Here is a 16,194-nt window from a genome sequence, read left to right on the forward strand (position 1 = left end):
GCAGGGTATTTTTTGCAAAGCTGCTCTCCGGCCACTCGGTCCCCAGTGTGCACTTGTGCCTGGGGTTATCCTGCCCCAGGTGCAGAGCTTTGCATTTGTTACTGAACTTCATGAGGTTCCTGTTTGCCTTTTCCTTCAGAGGTTCAGGATCAGTCAAGATCCCTCTGAATGGCAGCACAGCCCCCCAGTCTGTCACCTGCTCCTCCCAGTTTCATAATATCTACGAACTTGCATGAGGGTGCACTCCATCTCATCATCTAGGTCATTAATGAAGATATTAAACAGTATTGGCCCCAGTGTAGACCACACATCACTGGCCTCTAGCTGGACTTTGTATTGCTATTCACAATCCTTTAAGCCCAGCAGTTCAACTAGTTTTTGATCCACCTCCCTGTCTACTTATCCAGTGCGTTCTTCATAATTTTGTCTATGAGGATGATTGTACAAGATCCAGTGTTGAAAGTCTTGCAAGATAAATAATAACTGCTCTCCATTTAGCTGTCGAGCCAGTCATCTCATTGTAGAAGGCTATCAGGTTGGTCAGGCTTGATTTCCCCTTCATAAGTCCATGCTGACTATTCCCAGTCACCACCTTCTCCTTAGTATGTTTGGAAATGGCATCCAGGAGGCTTTACTCCATCCCCTTCCCAGGGATCGATGTGAGGCGGGCCAGCCTGTAATTCCCTGGATCATCCTTCTTGAAGACTGGAGTGACATGTGCTTACTTCTGGTACTCAGGAGCTTCTTCTGGTAGCCACAACCTTTCAAAAACCAAGAGTGGCCTCAACAGTCAGGGATGCAACCTATCAGGCCCCATGGACTCATGTACATCCAGTTTGTTTAAATGTTCCCTAACCTGATCCCCCTCCTCTCAGGTAATTCCTTGCTCCAGAATTCCAGTCTCATCTTGGGGACCTGGGATTACCAAAGGCAAATCTTGCCAGTAAAGAGCAAGGTGAGGAAGACATTGAGTACTGTGGCTTTTTCCATGTATTTTGTCACCAGGTCCCCTTCCCCGTTCAGCAGCAGGCACGCATTTTTTATTTTGCTGTTGAAGCCCTTCTTCAGCTCCACCTGGGCTTTGGCTTTCCTAATCCTTTCCCTGCACACTCAAGCACTTTTTTCATATTCCTCCTGGGTCACCTGTCCCTGCTTCCATCTCTTCCTTTTTATGTTTCAGTTTTGTTAGGAGCTCCTTGTTCATCTATACAGACCTTCTGTCTCCTTGGCTTAACTTCCTTTACGTCTCCCACCTTAAAACATTGGACTATCAAATAAGACTTTTGGTAAAAGTAGCAGCAGAATTTCACTAAGTAGAATTTCAGTGAAAGTAGTTCAGAATTTCAGTAAGTGCTCCAAAGCTTTGAGATATGTATATGTGTTATCTTGAAATGCCTGTAACATTTATGGAACTATGTAGTAAGCTCTGCCTTTTTTAAATTTTTGCAGATTGTCTCCCTATATGTACTTACTATGTACACAGTTCACTGTGTGAATGAACCAGTACAAGAGGGTTGAGGATAGAGATGGGTTTCTGTGAATAAGTCAGGCGGTGGGGAGACGAACATATTTTGCTTGTTGGGATTTTTATGGTTTTATCTCAAGAAGCTAGTATGGAGTTGAAAAAAGCATTTGCTAGTTCAGCCTGGTGGGTTTTTTTTTTTTTTTTTTTTCCAGTTCAGGAAGTTTCAAATTGATTGGGCTAGCTAGCTAGCTAGCTTGAAATAACCTGGTTTTCACAGTGAGCTCTGTGAAGGTTATTTACATAGCCGATTAACTGCAATGTGCTTAAATAACCCAAACATTCTCAAGTTTATGAGTTCCTAACTTCATTTCTCAAAGGTAAGTATCCTAAACATGTCATGTTCTTGTAGCCTAATTTATACCTGGTCTGTAGTAGTCTTGTCACTTTGTGTGGGTTATCCCACCTACATGTGTAATGAGCGATTGACAAATATGTTCATAACTCAGAGGCTGCACATCACTGAATGGGTAGACAGAGGCCAGATTTGTAGTATGTAGCTAGGGATATGCATTCACTGGCTGTGCTGGATAGCCCTGTCTTGACCTTTGGTTGTCTGGATTTTATTGTACTTTTTATGAGTTACCTCCCTTACTTCTGACATCTGAGTTTCTTGAGACTTCAAAAAAAGTGATTCAATGCCATTGTTCAAGGCGGTTTGTCTTTATGCAAGGTCACAAATTCTTTATTTCTGTACAAATTCAGTTAAAAACAAAAGGAATAAAATATTTTGTCCATAAAGATACAGAGCTAAAGAAAAGGTTAATTCGGTGGTTTTCTTTTTGTAGTAACAATCCATAATTTAAATTTTTGCCCAAACCATCTTTTATTCTTTCTAGTGTAAGTGTCTGGGACTTAAGAAAATTAAGACTATGTGGCAGAATATGTTCTTAATTTAAGACTAGTATTTTTTGATGGCATGTCACTTACAACTTGAAATTATGCAGTTCTGTACATTCTTCCCTAGGTTTCAGTACTTAGGAAAAAAACGCTTTGAGCAGAGTTATACCTTCTTACGGTACAGAGCCATACCATTAAATTTCTGTGACTTATTTCATTGGCTATTTCTTGTTTCATTTTTAAAACTAACATTTTGGAGCTCTATCAAAAAAATATAAGGTCTTCTGCAGCCAAATAATCAAATCCAAGTAATCCAATAAGGATCCAAGGATCCAAGTAATTAAATAAGACTAATTTTCTCTTCAGTTAAAATTTAATTGAAATCCCAAAGTGAATCCAGAATAACCCTATTGAAGTCTGTTTTACTGGTTCTGCTAGAGGCCGTATTGCCTTGTTTTAGTCTTCATATATATGGTAGTAGAAAGTGCTGATTTACCTTATTCTTTTAGGTAGTTGCAGCACTATTGTAGAAATCCAAGTGAAATCTTTTTCAGGAGGTCTTTAATATGTGTATATTTTGCAGTCAAAACAATGTGCTAGGTAATTAGGAGCCACACTGTGGTATATATAAATATTATGCTGTCTTTGATACAACTCAGATTGGTTATATACATCTCTCTACTGTAAGTGCATATGATTTGATATTAATTTGGCATTCAGAGAATTTGGGTGACAAACGTACCTATTTAGAACATCTTGAGTGTTTATGTAATTTGTGTTATTTCAATTTATTGAAGATAGTGCTAAAAATTTGACAAATTATATGACAAAAGCAAACTTTAAATGTCTTAGCATTTACTGGTTTACTACATGGCATTTAATTGCTAACTATGATGCAATTACTTTTCTGTTTGGAAGGCTTGTTTTAATCTAAATAACGGAAAATTGTACCAGCTTTTTAGTGTAAAACATTGCTGTGGGCCAAGTGAACAGAACTGCTCTGCGGAAGCGGTGGCATGGTCCTGTCAAATAAGCTCTGTCAAATGCACCTCAATTCTGTTGCACACTACCCCATCTGAATGAAAACCTCTAACATGGTATGCTACTGTGTTAATTCAGTAATACTTGCTTGATGATTACACAGCTCAGCTAGGGGGAAATGACCTGGAAATTATACTGTACAGATTAGAAGGAGCATCTTTATAAATATCCTACAAGACTGTCATCTCCCATTTAGAAATAATACCATCTTTCACCTTGCTGAAAAGCATTTGGACAGCTGCTGTAACAAGGTGTAAACCAGGTGTTACTGGAAAACTTTGAATAGTCTCATGCATTGGAGAAGCCCATCAATAGCTGCAAAACTTAATTTTACCAGCTATGGAGTGAATCCGTGTTAAAGGTGCCTTTCAATTTTGCATCAAACACTGCAGTTGAGTTGAATTTTAACCTGGTATAAACTGACCGAGTTTATAAAGGTAAGCCAAGGGAAGTTGAAGCAGTTCTGGTTTTCTGGTTCCCCCAGTGTGCAAATTTCCTCTGTCCCTGATCCTGCTTGTCCCCCTCTCTCTTTTGCCAGGACAACTGTCCATGTGGGAAACTGATTGAGGTTAAAACTCACCTTTATTTCCCGGATAGTTTTAACCTGAATCAATTCCCTGAGCCAATTCACTGTGCAGTGAAGTGGAGCATGAACCCTTCTGCCAGTATAAGCAGGGGGCAAGAAGCTGAAAATGAATAGAAATGAGAAAAGAGTGGGAATGGTTGGAATTTTTTATCAGTGAGGTGGGCTTATTCAGGTTTAAACTGCTTGTGGATCTAGAGGATAAGTTCTAATAGGAACATTCATGGTCTCTTCATAGGCAATGTGAAAACCTTGGAAGGAAGGGAAACGTGAAGGAAAGGAGGAATCATGATAGCCCTATTCCTGTAAGAGGGCATGAAGCTGTAAATTAGAAAATATATTGTGTGGATCCCAAGGGAAAATAGCCAGTAATAAAGAATCAGTGCAATTGGTCTAACACAGTGAGTGTAATATATTAAACTGAACTCGCAATGACAGTAATTTCTGGCTCTTTGCTATTACTTGGCATAGTGACTTGTAAAAGCTGGATCTCTTTACAGTGTTCTGCCTCACCATCTAATCAGTCATCAGAGGAGGCGAGAAAAGATTTGCTAAAAATTATTACGTAATTAGAGAAGGGTATTACAAGGCTAAAAGTAGCTTTCTGTTTTCAATAATCTCTAATCAAATATCTGTCTGGCTCTGAAGAATCACAGGTAGTCCCTTTAGTAGCAGACTACATCTTCAAAAATATTTATAACAACTGATTGTTGTAAAGAAAAACATGTGGATGAGGTTTTAAATGTTATCTTTAGATAGACACTTTAAATTTATATGTGTATTGAAAAAAATTCCAACAAATTTTAATTGTTACAGCTATGGACAATGAAAATAGAAATGGTAGAATACTGGTCCATTAATGCAGTGGATATGGATTTTTCTCATTTTTAATTTTCAATCCTACAGTTTTATCTTAGGAGCAGAGATATCTCTAGCTTTACCGTTAGTAGAAAAGATCTAATGCAAGGGATGCTGCTGGTGGGTTTTTATTTTTGCTGTTGTGGCAGTGGTGGATTTTAATATTGCTGAAATATCTTTATAAAAACATAGCTTGAAATTTACTCACTTAGCAAAGGGCTTTTCTAGAAAACTACCATGTCTTAATTTTATTCATCTCCCTTTCTTATGGTGTTTTTCTTGATACTTGAATTATCAGAGGTGAAGAATTTTCAAATTAAATATCAGGTTTGTGGATGTGTGAAAGTTTTGGCTTGTTTTTTATCATCCTTTCAAAGACATTCACTTCAATTCTGAGGGCTAGCTAAAAGCTTACTTGGAAAAATTATACTGTAATCAACGTTTACAATGACAATGTTTTTGTAAGCTGCCTCAGGATTTGACTGTAGTGGACATACTTGACAAGGGTAGTAAATGTTTTGTTCTCTAGGAGCATTTGTTCTTTTGTTGTTTACTTAACTACTGATTTGAATTTACTAGAAAGGATTTCCCTACTTTCCCCAAATCTGTCTCACGAGACATTAGTTTAAGGAGAGACAACCAGCAGGAAGTGTGAATGAAGCTTAATAGTGTGGCTTTGGTATCTTAGAAAATAGAGATCTTCAATAACAACTGCACAAATTGAACGAGTCTCACTTTCAACACCCGATGTATTATGTATAGGGCGATCTGTAGAAAAGGTTTACAGAGTTAAAAGGGTTTTTGCCAAGGCTGGATTTTGCCTAGTATAACTGCTTTCTCCAACATCCTTCTCTAGTTAATTGCAAAAAAAGTGAGTTCTCTAGAGGCTCATTCAGAGCAGGCTAATGTATCCCATTGAGTAAAAGGAAAATTAGCCTCACGGAGCTAAAATTAGCCTTTTTGAATACTTCTCTAGGTGCCTCAAATCTTCAGAAGTTACGCTTACTGTCAGATATGGTAAAGGGAGAAGCAAACCCAGAATGCACAGTGGCAAAATAAGGTATAATTGTAAAAGCACAGATGTCTGCTTGCCAGGTTAATTGATCTTTTTCTGAAGCTGCTACATAGCTTTCATTTGAAATGCTGAAAAGCAGTATTTTTGTTTGATTTGCTCTTGTAAGGAAGCAGAAGGATGGTCTCTGTGCTGGTTCATATGGACAAGTCGTGCACAAAGGCGCACTGGCAGGGCACTGGAACTTCTAGAACACGACAGCATTAAAATCACTTGTACAGCGTTAACTTGCCTGCTTTGAGTGTTGCACAGTGAGCTGTGAAATAGATCCTAGCTTCATTTATTGTGAAAGTTTGAAGGAGTGTTGTGGATAAGGCAGTGCGTTTTCACTGAAAAATGAAAAAAGGTTCTTAAAAATCCATTTAAATCTTGACAAAACTTAGTCATCTTCCCTCTTTCTCAGAAAATGGTTAAGCAGATTCAGCAACTTCTTTCCCAAGAAGAACTAAAAATGAAGTGTAATGTGGCACCCTGCACAGAAAACCTCAGTTCAAACAATTAAGATTTAACAAGGTTATAAGTAACTCCTTTGTGAACTGTTTGGGCTTCATTAACCATTGGTTGGTGCTTCTAGCTCTGTTTAGTGGTATCAGTGAAGTAAGTGGTGGCTATGATAAACATGATCTCCTTTTTTGTCTAGTCCCCAGGCTGTTAGGAGCACTGAACATGGTCACAGAATTGGACATTTCTTTTCTAAAGTAGTCTCTAGCTGGCTTTCTTCTGCTCTTTGTTTCATTCATGATACGCACTCTGAAAAGCATATGGGTTTCTCTCACTGATACAAATGTAGGATGAGTTGTCCAAAGAGCATCAGTTTCAGAAAGGGGTCACTGCCCTTGTGAATCTGCTGGCTTTGCTTGCTTTCATTTACAGCTTCAGTATTTTATACATAGCCCTGTTCCTCTGCTGTCAGCGAACATCTGTGAAACCTGCAGGCCAAGAATGTGCTTCCTTTTCCCCAAAAAGGATGAAGAAGTGACACAGAGACATGACAATGTATTACTTCTGTCTGGCCTTTCCTTGGCAGAGGGTTTAAACTCTTCGATGAACTGTATGCTATCATAATGATGTCACTTGATGGATTTCTTGGGCTTTGCTTTTTACAGTTTGCTGCTATAAAAAAACAAAATAAAAAAAGCCAGTTCTCAGGGCAACAGTCAACAGCTTTCACCAGAAAGCCATTTTTTTTTACCCCACAAGTCCCCACACTTTTCAGCTATTGCAGGGGAAAAAAAAAAAAGAAAAAAAGATCTTGGCTGCAACAAGAAAGAGTTTCCTTTGTTTCACAACCGTGGCTTATTTCCTGAGCAGGATTTTTGGTGGTTGAAATGTGGCAGTAGTCCTATGGAAAAGTGTGTGTATGTGCATAAGCATGTTTGTTTTATCACGTTTACAGTAATACAACATTTGAGTTAGGACTGTAGCCACAGTGCTAATTCTGGCAATTTGTAACTTTGGGGTGCTTAACCTAGTAACTTTAATTTTTTTTGTTTCATTTGATGCTTGTGGGGGAAGGAGAATGAATGAATTCATAAACTATATTCTGACTTGGAGTATATGTTAATAAATATTATTTTGTGAAAGAACTATATTCTTATTTCTGGTTTTGGTAGCACTGAACATACAACTACAGATCTAGAAAATACGTCTAGCTGTTGCTTACTTAGCATTACAAAGTTCACAGATCCTGTGAAAGTGTGCTGCCTCATTCCTTTCCTTTCACTGTTGTATTTTAATGCTTGATTTTGACCAACCTTACTGCAATAAACCAAGAGAGTGAGCTTATTTCCCATCCCAGTGAAAAATTCAGCTATTGCTACTTCACTGGTGCTTTATTTCTAATGTCAAAAGGAGCTAGTAGCCCACTGTATTAAGGACGATGTAGCTGAGTATTAGATTAAAGCCTCAGAATGAGAGTGAATCAATGACCTTAACTTTAGGGCTTCCCTCTGCTCTCCTTATTGGTGCTCGCTCTCCATAAGGTCTGCAGGCTGCATACAGCATTCCTATGTTCTGTGTAACCAGCCAGAAGAAGCTTGTGATCTTAAATGCTTTAAAAGGAACATTTGCAGCATGACATTACTGTGTACGTGGCTAACATGCAGCACAATGGAACAGGGATTTTAATATTTACAGCATGTTACGTAAATGCTGCCCTTCTGAGTATTTTCTAAATCCTCTTAGCTCTTAAGTGACAGCTCTGATTCTTTTTTTTTTAATAAAATCAGTCTTTTCATTTATCCAGCTAAGTTTGGTAAACAAAAGAAGTTTAATACTTCCTTTCATATAGGCAGATTCTTGTATTTAAGGGTTTATCTTTATGCACTTAAGCTTATTAGGTTCCTGGGTAACTATTTTTAAAAAGCTGACTTTGCAACAGCAGTGCATGGTGCAGAGGTGGCCTTTGGAATTTTCTGTGCTTTGCCAGTGCATACTGTGAATAGATAAGCTCCAAAGGATTGCCATAAGCAGAGCAGTGTGGGTTATGGTACGCAAATATCGCATGGATATTTGAATTGTATTTTGATATACAAATAGTCAGTAGTGAAAATTTTGGGGTTTGGTTTGTGTGTGTATGTATGTATATACATAACTCCATTTAAAAATTGAGTGAGATGAGGAGTTGTGCTGTGGGAAAATTCTGGATAGCTATGGGGATATTTTCTTTAAAGCTTTAGAACCATGAGTTTGTACTGTGCTTTGATTGTGCTCTGTCATTTATTTTTAATAAAGTGGTAGATGCAGGTATTCACAATGTCTGAAGATGCTTCTGAAGGATGACAGAAACATGATGCAAAAGAGCTGACATGGGCAGAAAGGTGGTGGGAAGCTTCTAGCATGATTTGGCTCTGTGTATTTCAGTGTGTGTGAGATTTGGGGTGTCAGTTTGAGGGAGGATTTTTTTTCCTGGGGAAGGAAGACAGATAAGAAATGGGTTCAAAATGCTTGTGAGTCATTCAGAAGTACGGTCTTTGCAAATTTAAAAGCAAAGACCTCAGTGTTTTTGTGGCAGTGTTACATATGGAGAGCTTAGAGTGTTTACCAGGTATACAGTTGCAGAGGATGGATGGATATTTTGTGTGTGCAGTATGTTTGCATTTACATTATTTTTGCTTGTAGGTGACTGTGGAAGAAGTGATGACCACTACTGCATACCTGGATCTCTTTTTGCGTAGTGTTTCAGAGCCAGCGCTCCTCAAGGTTTTCCTCCGTTTTATTTTGCTGCACCGACATGAGAATGTGCATATCCTAGATACACTTACTAGCCGAATCAACACACCATTCCGGGTAAGACAAGCAGGAAGGAAGTTCAGGTCCTCAGCATGGATGTAGGTTAAATATTTAAATGGGAGATTCCCTATATTCAGTGGGTATCTTTTAACTAGGAATTTTCTCCCACCCAAATATGTAATTTCTCCAACCCCCTCATTTTTTTTGTGTGTGTGATGATATTTAGCTATCACTATATTAAGCTGATAAATATGTGAGATGGTTTCACACATACAGGAAATGCGATAGAGGGAGATGAGGGCTTCTGGAAGTCTGGATTCTGTTAGAAGATTAAAGGTAAATTTGGAAGCATTTTTATGCTGGATACTGCTGAATTAGTGCTGCTGTAGATAACTCATCCTGGGACTTACAAATATACTTGTGGCGAAGAGCATTTTTGATCTTTGGAGTTTTGCCAAGCAACAAGCATTTTCAAATAGCCCTTGTGGGAGATGATGGGGGCCTCGTAAGGATGTCTCCAAATTGATCCAAGTTGTGAACTGCGGTACTGCCAATATATTTCTCAGGAATCAAGTCTGTATTGTTGTAGCATATTTGCTTAACTGTGATGTTGCCTGCTTGCTTCTTTGATTAAAAGAATGCATTTTCTTGCTGAAGTGATCAGATTGGTGCTTCCTTTTCTTTGCCTTCACTCCCCTGTGTAGTAAGGTTTATCTCAAATTTGCAGTGAGCCCCTTCTCTGCCGAGGCACAATGTACCACGGTGGCTGGAGAGCTAGGTGACAGAGATAGCAGTTACCTTTGCTAACAGTTGGATCTTCTGGCAGAGAAAATGACTACTTGTTGCACTGGACTACCCTTCTGAGCCTTGCTTCGCTGGCAGTCTTGGCTGAATCTTGTGTGATGCACAGCTTCGTGGATGAAATAAAGAATATTGTTTTAGTGCAGGTACAAGAGAAGCCAAAACACCAGCATGTGCATTAAATTTGTGTATTAGGGATAGTAGCTTCATCCGAAATTTGTTTCAAAATGTGAGTGCATGCAAATGCAGATATATGCTGCTGTTACTGCATCTCTAAGATGGATTAACTCTGAAAACTGAAACAGCTTCTGTCGACAAAAATGCAAATGCTGTTGTCTCTGCTAATCATTAATTACTGTTCCATAGGCAAACGAGATGGGAATTGTAAAGAATTCTGCAGCCCTGAGCAACTTGGGATCTCAGCCAAAATGTTCTGTGATGCTAAATGAGTTTTCTGCAGTATAGCTTGGCCAAGAGCAAAAGCCAGAACTGCAGCCTTCTGTGTTTCCATAGCACAAAAGCTGCATACGTTAGTATTGATGAAAATACTTATTAATAATTCACAGGGTTAAACTTATGTACAGACAGGTGGCCTTGTAAAAATACTATCCTGTCTCCTGAGCATATATTAAATCTTTTATTTTTACAAAATAAAAAAATAGACTAGGTTTACTTATTCAGTTGATTTCCTGATTTGCAGTATGGTTGCAAAGACAAATGAGAAGTGTTTCCCTATAAACTGAACTTTCCTAAACACAGCAAAATCGAAGGCCGTAGCAGGTTTTTTTGAACTTTCACAGTATGAAGAAAAGTTAGACTTGGCTCTCAGTAAACTTCACAGAGGAAATGAGAATTTCCTTCAGTCCCCTGGCTAAAACACACCTTTCATGCAAAAGCTTATTGGGAAGCTCTTCAACTCCTATTCCTGTTAAGAACTCCAGTTCTGGTTATTTCTTTTTCTCTTGCCCTTTTTACTTTCTCCATCTGTTTCTGTAGACACGAGGTCTTGGACTAACTAGCACCTTCCCATTGGCTCCTAGTACAAGCAGTGGACAGTGGTGGCAGGGCAACAAGTTTGAGCTCCACTTTGCTTCACTGCAAGCCAGCTCATGAGCGTTCCCTGGTTCTCTTCTCTCTGCTTTTTACCTTTTTCTTGTTCTTCTCTGGGTGTTAGTTCAATGACCAAACTAGGGAAGGCAATTTTGCTTTTCAGAGGCCATCAAGTGAGGTTTGCTTAAACTTTGCTGTTTAGCTGTTCCACAGATATAGCTACCAAGTAAGGGAAAATACACGTATGTATATATATTTTTCAGGAAATATATGTGTTCATCCCATCTTGGTCACCATGGGCAGCCAATCATATTGTAGGGGAGCTGAGTTACTCGTCTGAAAAAGAACTGGAAATGGTGAAATAGTCTTTAAGTTGACATTCTTGAGAAAAGCATGAGCTGGAGAGAGGAACATAACAATGTGCTGCTACAGAGCTAGAATAGAGCATTTTAACAGTGGGAGTAAGGGAAATGACTGCAGAGAAGAGGAGGAAATTCCATAGTGTGGAGGAGAAGCCATGCCCAGGCAGGATGCTGGATTTAATCCTGAATGAATTACAAAGGATGTTCAGTGACTGAAAAAATGAGGTAGAGAACTATCTGTAGCTTTTTCCTTATTTTGTCCTAATCTGTTTCTTTTGTTAGCTACTGAAAAGTGCAATTAATTTCATATATGAATTATTTGAGTTTATGTAATTAATATAGGGAGAGACAAGATTTAAACACCAACTAGAAACTCTAGCAAAGGGTGAGATTAGGCTAAATAATTCTCATAAAAGTCAGCCTGGTCCTGAAGTCTAAGCCAGCTGTGAAATACTGTTTCTAGGAAAGAGCAGTGCAGGAGAATGTGCCCAAGGAAATATGCATTAAGAGGCAGAGAGATGATGGTGCTGTGGTCCATGAAAACCAGTGAAAGCTTACATGCTTCTACCATGTTGGACACAACTGTGTGGCTAGCAAGCATCTGGCAGGTAGAAATGTACTGTATGATAGCTTTGAAAGTGTTGTATGTCTAATTAGTGACCAAAAAAGCCTGTAGAAATCCATGTTTCTAGTCTGTCCTAAAGACAGTGTGAAAGTGGGATGCCTATCACAGAATGGGTATGATTTTTGTCTCTGCTGAGTGTGACTACTGAAATACCTAGTTATGGGTATATTTGATCAGACCTTTGCCAAAAAGGCAAGCGTGCAATTCCAATGAAGAATCCTGGTTTTCTTTCCTTTCTCCTGGTCTCACAGAAAGGATCCTTCAGGCCTTGCTATGGTTCCCAGCCGTTCAAGTGACCTGTAGTAGTGGGATTGTGAACACTCCATATGGAGTAGATTCTGATAAAAATGACTTGTTGAGTCCTGGTCTGTGTCAGTACATTAAGCTGTATGTATCGAAGCATTCAGCTGCTTAATGTGTAGAACACTAATCATTCCTTATACTTAAAGCAACAGATACTTGAGGTGGTTTATAACTTTTCTTTCAGAAACGACCTTTAGTTGGCTCAAATTCTATGTCAGAGGTAAAAACTAACACACTATCTTGGAAGTTACAGGGTTCACTTCATGCAAATAAATTTGAATAATATTAAAGACTGGTAAATTACTGCTTTTTTTAATAGCTTATTTGAAAGAAAATTCTGGATTGTATTTTGTTAAAATGTAACATATTATGTGTATGGCTCTAGACAACTTTAAAAAAAATCCCATAGGGCTGCTGACAAAATGAAATATACTAACGGTGTCTTATAAACCATGATGTTGTAATGTAGTATACAGGGAAGATTGGAAAGGTACAATTTCTAGATGAAAAACTGACAACATTTATTATTTTCCAGCTCTGTGTGGTCTCCTTGGCATTGTTCAGAACCCTCATTGGCTTGCATTGTGAAGATGTGATGCTACAGCTAGTTTTAAGGTAAAGACCAAACTCCTTTTTCCACTCTTCATCCTAATTCTGGGACATACAGTCTCTGCCTGTGGATGCAGAGCTGGATGAGAGTTCTCCAAGAGAGCAGAAATCCAAGCAACTACAGAGATAAGAATATTTATGATCCTGACAAAAGTCTACCAGACCTGAAGAAGTGTGATTTACGTCCTGTGATCTTCAGGAGCGAGAGATTTTTCTTGTGATTTATTTCTATAAAAGTGAGAGAAGAGAAGCTAAGAATACATTTATCACCTCCAAACTGCTTATTCCCTGCTTCTAAATGTATAATTCTTCTCTCCTGCATGTTTTCTCTAGTGTATTATACACTGTGATACAGAGCTATATACTTGTTTGCAAGTTCTTTCTTGTTGTTTTCCACCTCTTCAATTCCTCACCAAGAATACTGCAGGTTCCTGAACTGTTGTAGGTAGATTGTTATATAATGTACTAAATGCATTGATTATTTTTGCTTTTAACTGATGGTTCTAGATGTTGTTTCAGAATGCTCACTTAAAATTTTAGTGTGTGTATTAGAAGAGAATTGATTGTTTATTTGGAAATATTGGTGTACCTAAATTGGGCTTTTAGCACCATAGATCACATGAACATTTCAGATACTGTCTGTCCCTCCACCCACGGGCATTAAGGTGAAATTCCTTATAGCTCTGGGTGTTGCGCCTGGGAATGCTGTTAGGACCTCTGTGCACTCAAGTATGTTGCCACTCTAACAGCAGTAGAGTGCTGTATTTAATCTTCTTTTTGTTTATTTAGGGAATCCTTTAGAATTTGTTTGCATTTTAAATGGCAAAACATCAGTCCAGTTAACACTAAGGCTTTTAATAAAGTGCTCTTAAAAAGTGGAACGAAAGTGCTCTAAAGACGACTGCGCTTCCTCTATTCCTTGTACTCCCCATAGCTTATTCCCTTCTCTGCCTGAGAGCTCTGTCTTGATCCAGTGCAGTAAAACACCTTGATCACCCTTCTCTCCTTTTTGCTAGCTGCTTACCCAGGTACATGTAAACTGGATTTCCCCGGAAAACAAATAAATTAAGGATTCTGAGACAGAACTCATTCATAGTGGGACCAAACCACCCTACTGGTCTCTGACACCTGCCCATCCCACACTTCCTCCATCCCTTCTTACAGCAAGTTTGCTCTGACCTGCAAAGGATTGTTCACTTCCCCGTTCTGATGCAACTGATCTATCTCTACTCGTCTTGACAGTTCCTTATCAAACTGTAGCTTCACAATATAAAGAGTCAGGGTTTCATGCTCTTGAGAGGTTTAGAATATGGATCACTGTCAAGATTATTATTACTGTTTGTTCCAATTTGGAGAGGGCGGGAAGGTGGGAAGGGAATTTTGTATGTTGTTGCTTTCTCTAACATGAAAGGTCAATGAAGTAATGCTAGGCACTGCTGTTTCAGGTATCTGATTCCATGTAACCACATGATGTTGAGCCAGCGGTGGGCTGTGAAAGAGAGAGACTGTTACTCTGTGTCTGCTGCAAAACTGCTTGCCCTGACGCCAGTCTGCTGCTCCACTGGGATCACCTTGACACTTGAAAGCCAAGGAAAAGATTATATTCTATGGACAAAAGCAGCACAAACTAAAGGTAATTGGTGCTCAGGGGAAGACCAGATCATGAACTGAGTTTGATTTGGTAGCAGCTCATGGGAGGAGGAGGAAATGTGGTGGGCAAAAATAAACTGGGCAAGCCTGGACTGGAAAGCTTATTTAATTCCTTCCAGTGTCCAGATCTATTGAAACCTTATTTTAACACCTATCCAACTTGAATATGCATTCATGAAAGTAATGTGCAGATACATGACTGCAAGTCTTGCTGCTTCAGAGTGGTCGCTGTTATTTTAAAGTTTGAACGAGGGCTGTTCTCTCAGAAATCTTGAGTTACAGCTCTGTCTTACCAATAGGTACAAGTCATGTATGCTTATGAGCAAATGTCTTAATCTTTATGCTTTGATCTTCCTGCCTTATTGGATGGTTGGGACTAAAGATTCTACCTGCCATGTCTTAGTGGCTGCCTTGCTAGGGAACTTGTGGGTTGTTTTATTATGTCACGGTATGAGTAGTCGTCTTTACTTTCAGATTCTGGTAGACGCTCTTCTGAATCTACTTGCATTGTGGAATATGGAAGAGCTGTGGACATCAGCTACTTGCAGTACTTGGGGGAAGCTCAAGAAGCTATCCTGCAGTGTCTGAGAGATTGTAAGGTTTGGTCTGCCTTGTACGATGGAGTAAACCCTGATCCAGACACCTTCATCCAAACGCTTGCTGAGGAGAACAGTACAGATGTCGAACACCCCATGTTTCAGCTCCAGCAAAGGACACCTAGCATGTGTAGCTCCTCTCAAATAACTCCATTCGGTGAGAAGATGCAGCTGGAGCTAGAATGGGATGATAGCTATGACACAGGGATTTCTCCTGGTTCTGATGTGAGCTCACCGCAACCGTATGATGATCTGGGAAGCACAGATATGCAGCCACCTGCAGAGCCACCAAAACACATTCAAGAAATGAAAAAAAATGCTATCATGCTCATCAAAGGATCTTACATAGAGGAATCAGACTTTCAGGATGATGTTATGGTTTACAGGTTATGTGCCCAGAAGGATACTCAAGATGATGACAGCTTCAGGGAGAAAACTCTAAATGTAGCCAGAGAATGTGAGGTCCAAAGCCAGACTGTAGTCAATGGGCCTCTTGCAAAAAGCCAGCTGGAAATGGACTTGGATGAGCACAGTAAGAGAAATTCAAGCTTGACTCATGGTGTAATGAAAGAACAAATAAACCAGAAAATGATTGAGATTGATCCACAGCCAGACTTAGAGTTGAGGATTTCTCCTCAGGAGGCAGATTGTAACTTAAGTGTAAGACTGCTGAGCACATATGGTGAGGATTTCATTGCACAGTATGACAAAATTATTAAGGAACTGGATCCAAGCAGTGCAAGCTTGGAAGAGCAGAAGTTGGATACTCCTGACCCGGTCTCCCCTGCAGAAGAAGAGGAGGACTTTGAGAATTTCTCAGTAGACACCCCTTCTGTGGAGAGCATGTCATCTCCCTTTGGACCAAAGGAGGATGTCTCTCCCAAGCGCATTGCGAGGAGCCAGAGTGCTCCATTTACAGGTGGAATGTTCTGTTCATTACATACATAACAAATACAGGAAGGCATGGTGGTTAAAGGTGGCCAAATGAGATCACACTGTGTGGCACACAGCACAAGCATAGAGCAAGGAACAGTCCTGGCACTAAAGAGGG

General features: G+C 39.4%; 1 protein-coding gene across 1 annotated transcript in view; it reads left to right on the plus strand.

Moving 5' to 3' along the window:
• Nucleotides 1-16,194, plus strand: part of FHIP1A (FHF complex subunit HOOK interacting protein 1A) — a 37,679-nt gene that overhangs the window by 13,205 nt on the left and 8,280 nt on the right. The window contains exons 5-8 of the mRNA XM_075709608.1: nt 9,037-9,204; nt 12,824-12,903; nt 14,343-14,530; nt 15,022-16,062. Of these exons, the coding sequence (XP_075565723.1) occupies nt 9,037-9,204; nt 12,824-12,903; nt 14,343-14,530; nt 15,022-16,062 (1,477 nt within the window). The remainder of the gene's footprint in view (nt 1-9,036; nt 9,205-12,823; nt 12,904-14,342; nt 14,531-15,021; nt 16,063-16,194) is intronic.

The sequence above is a fragment of the Pelecanus crispus genome, chromosome 4, assembly GCF_030463565.1.
Source record: "Pelecanus crispus isolate bPelCri1 chromosome 4, bPelCri1.pri, whole genome shotgun sequence".
In the NCBI taxonomy this organism is placed as follows: Eukaryota; Metazoa; Chordata; class Aves; order Pelecaniformes; family Pelecanidae; genus Pelecanus; species Pelecanus crispus.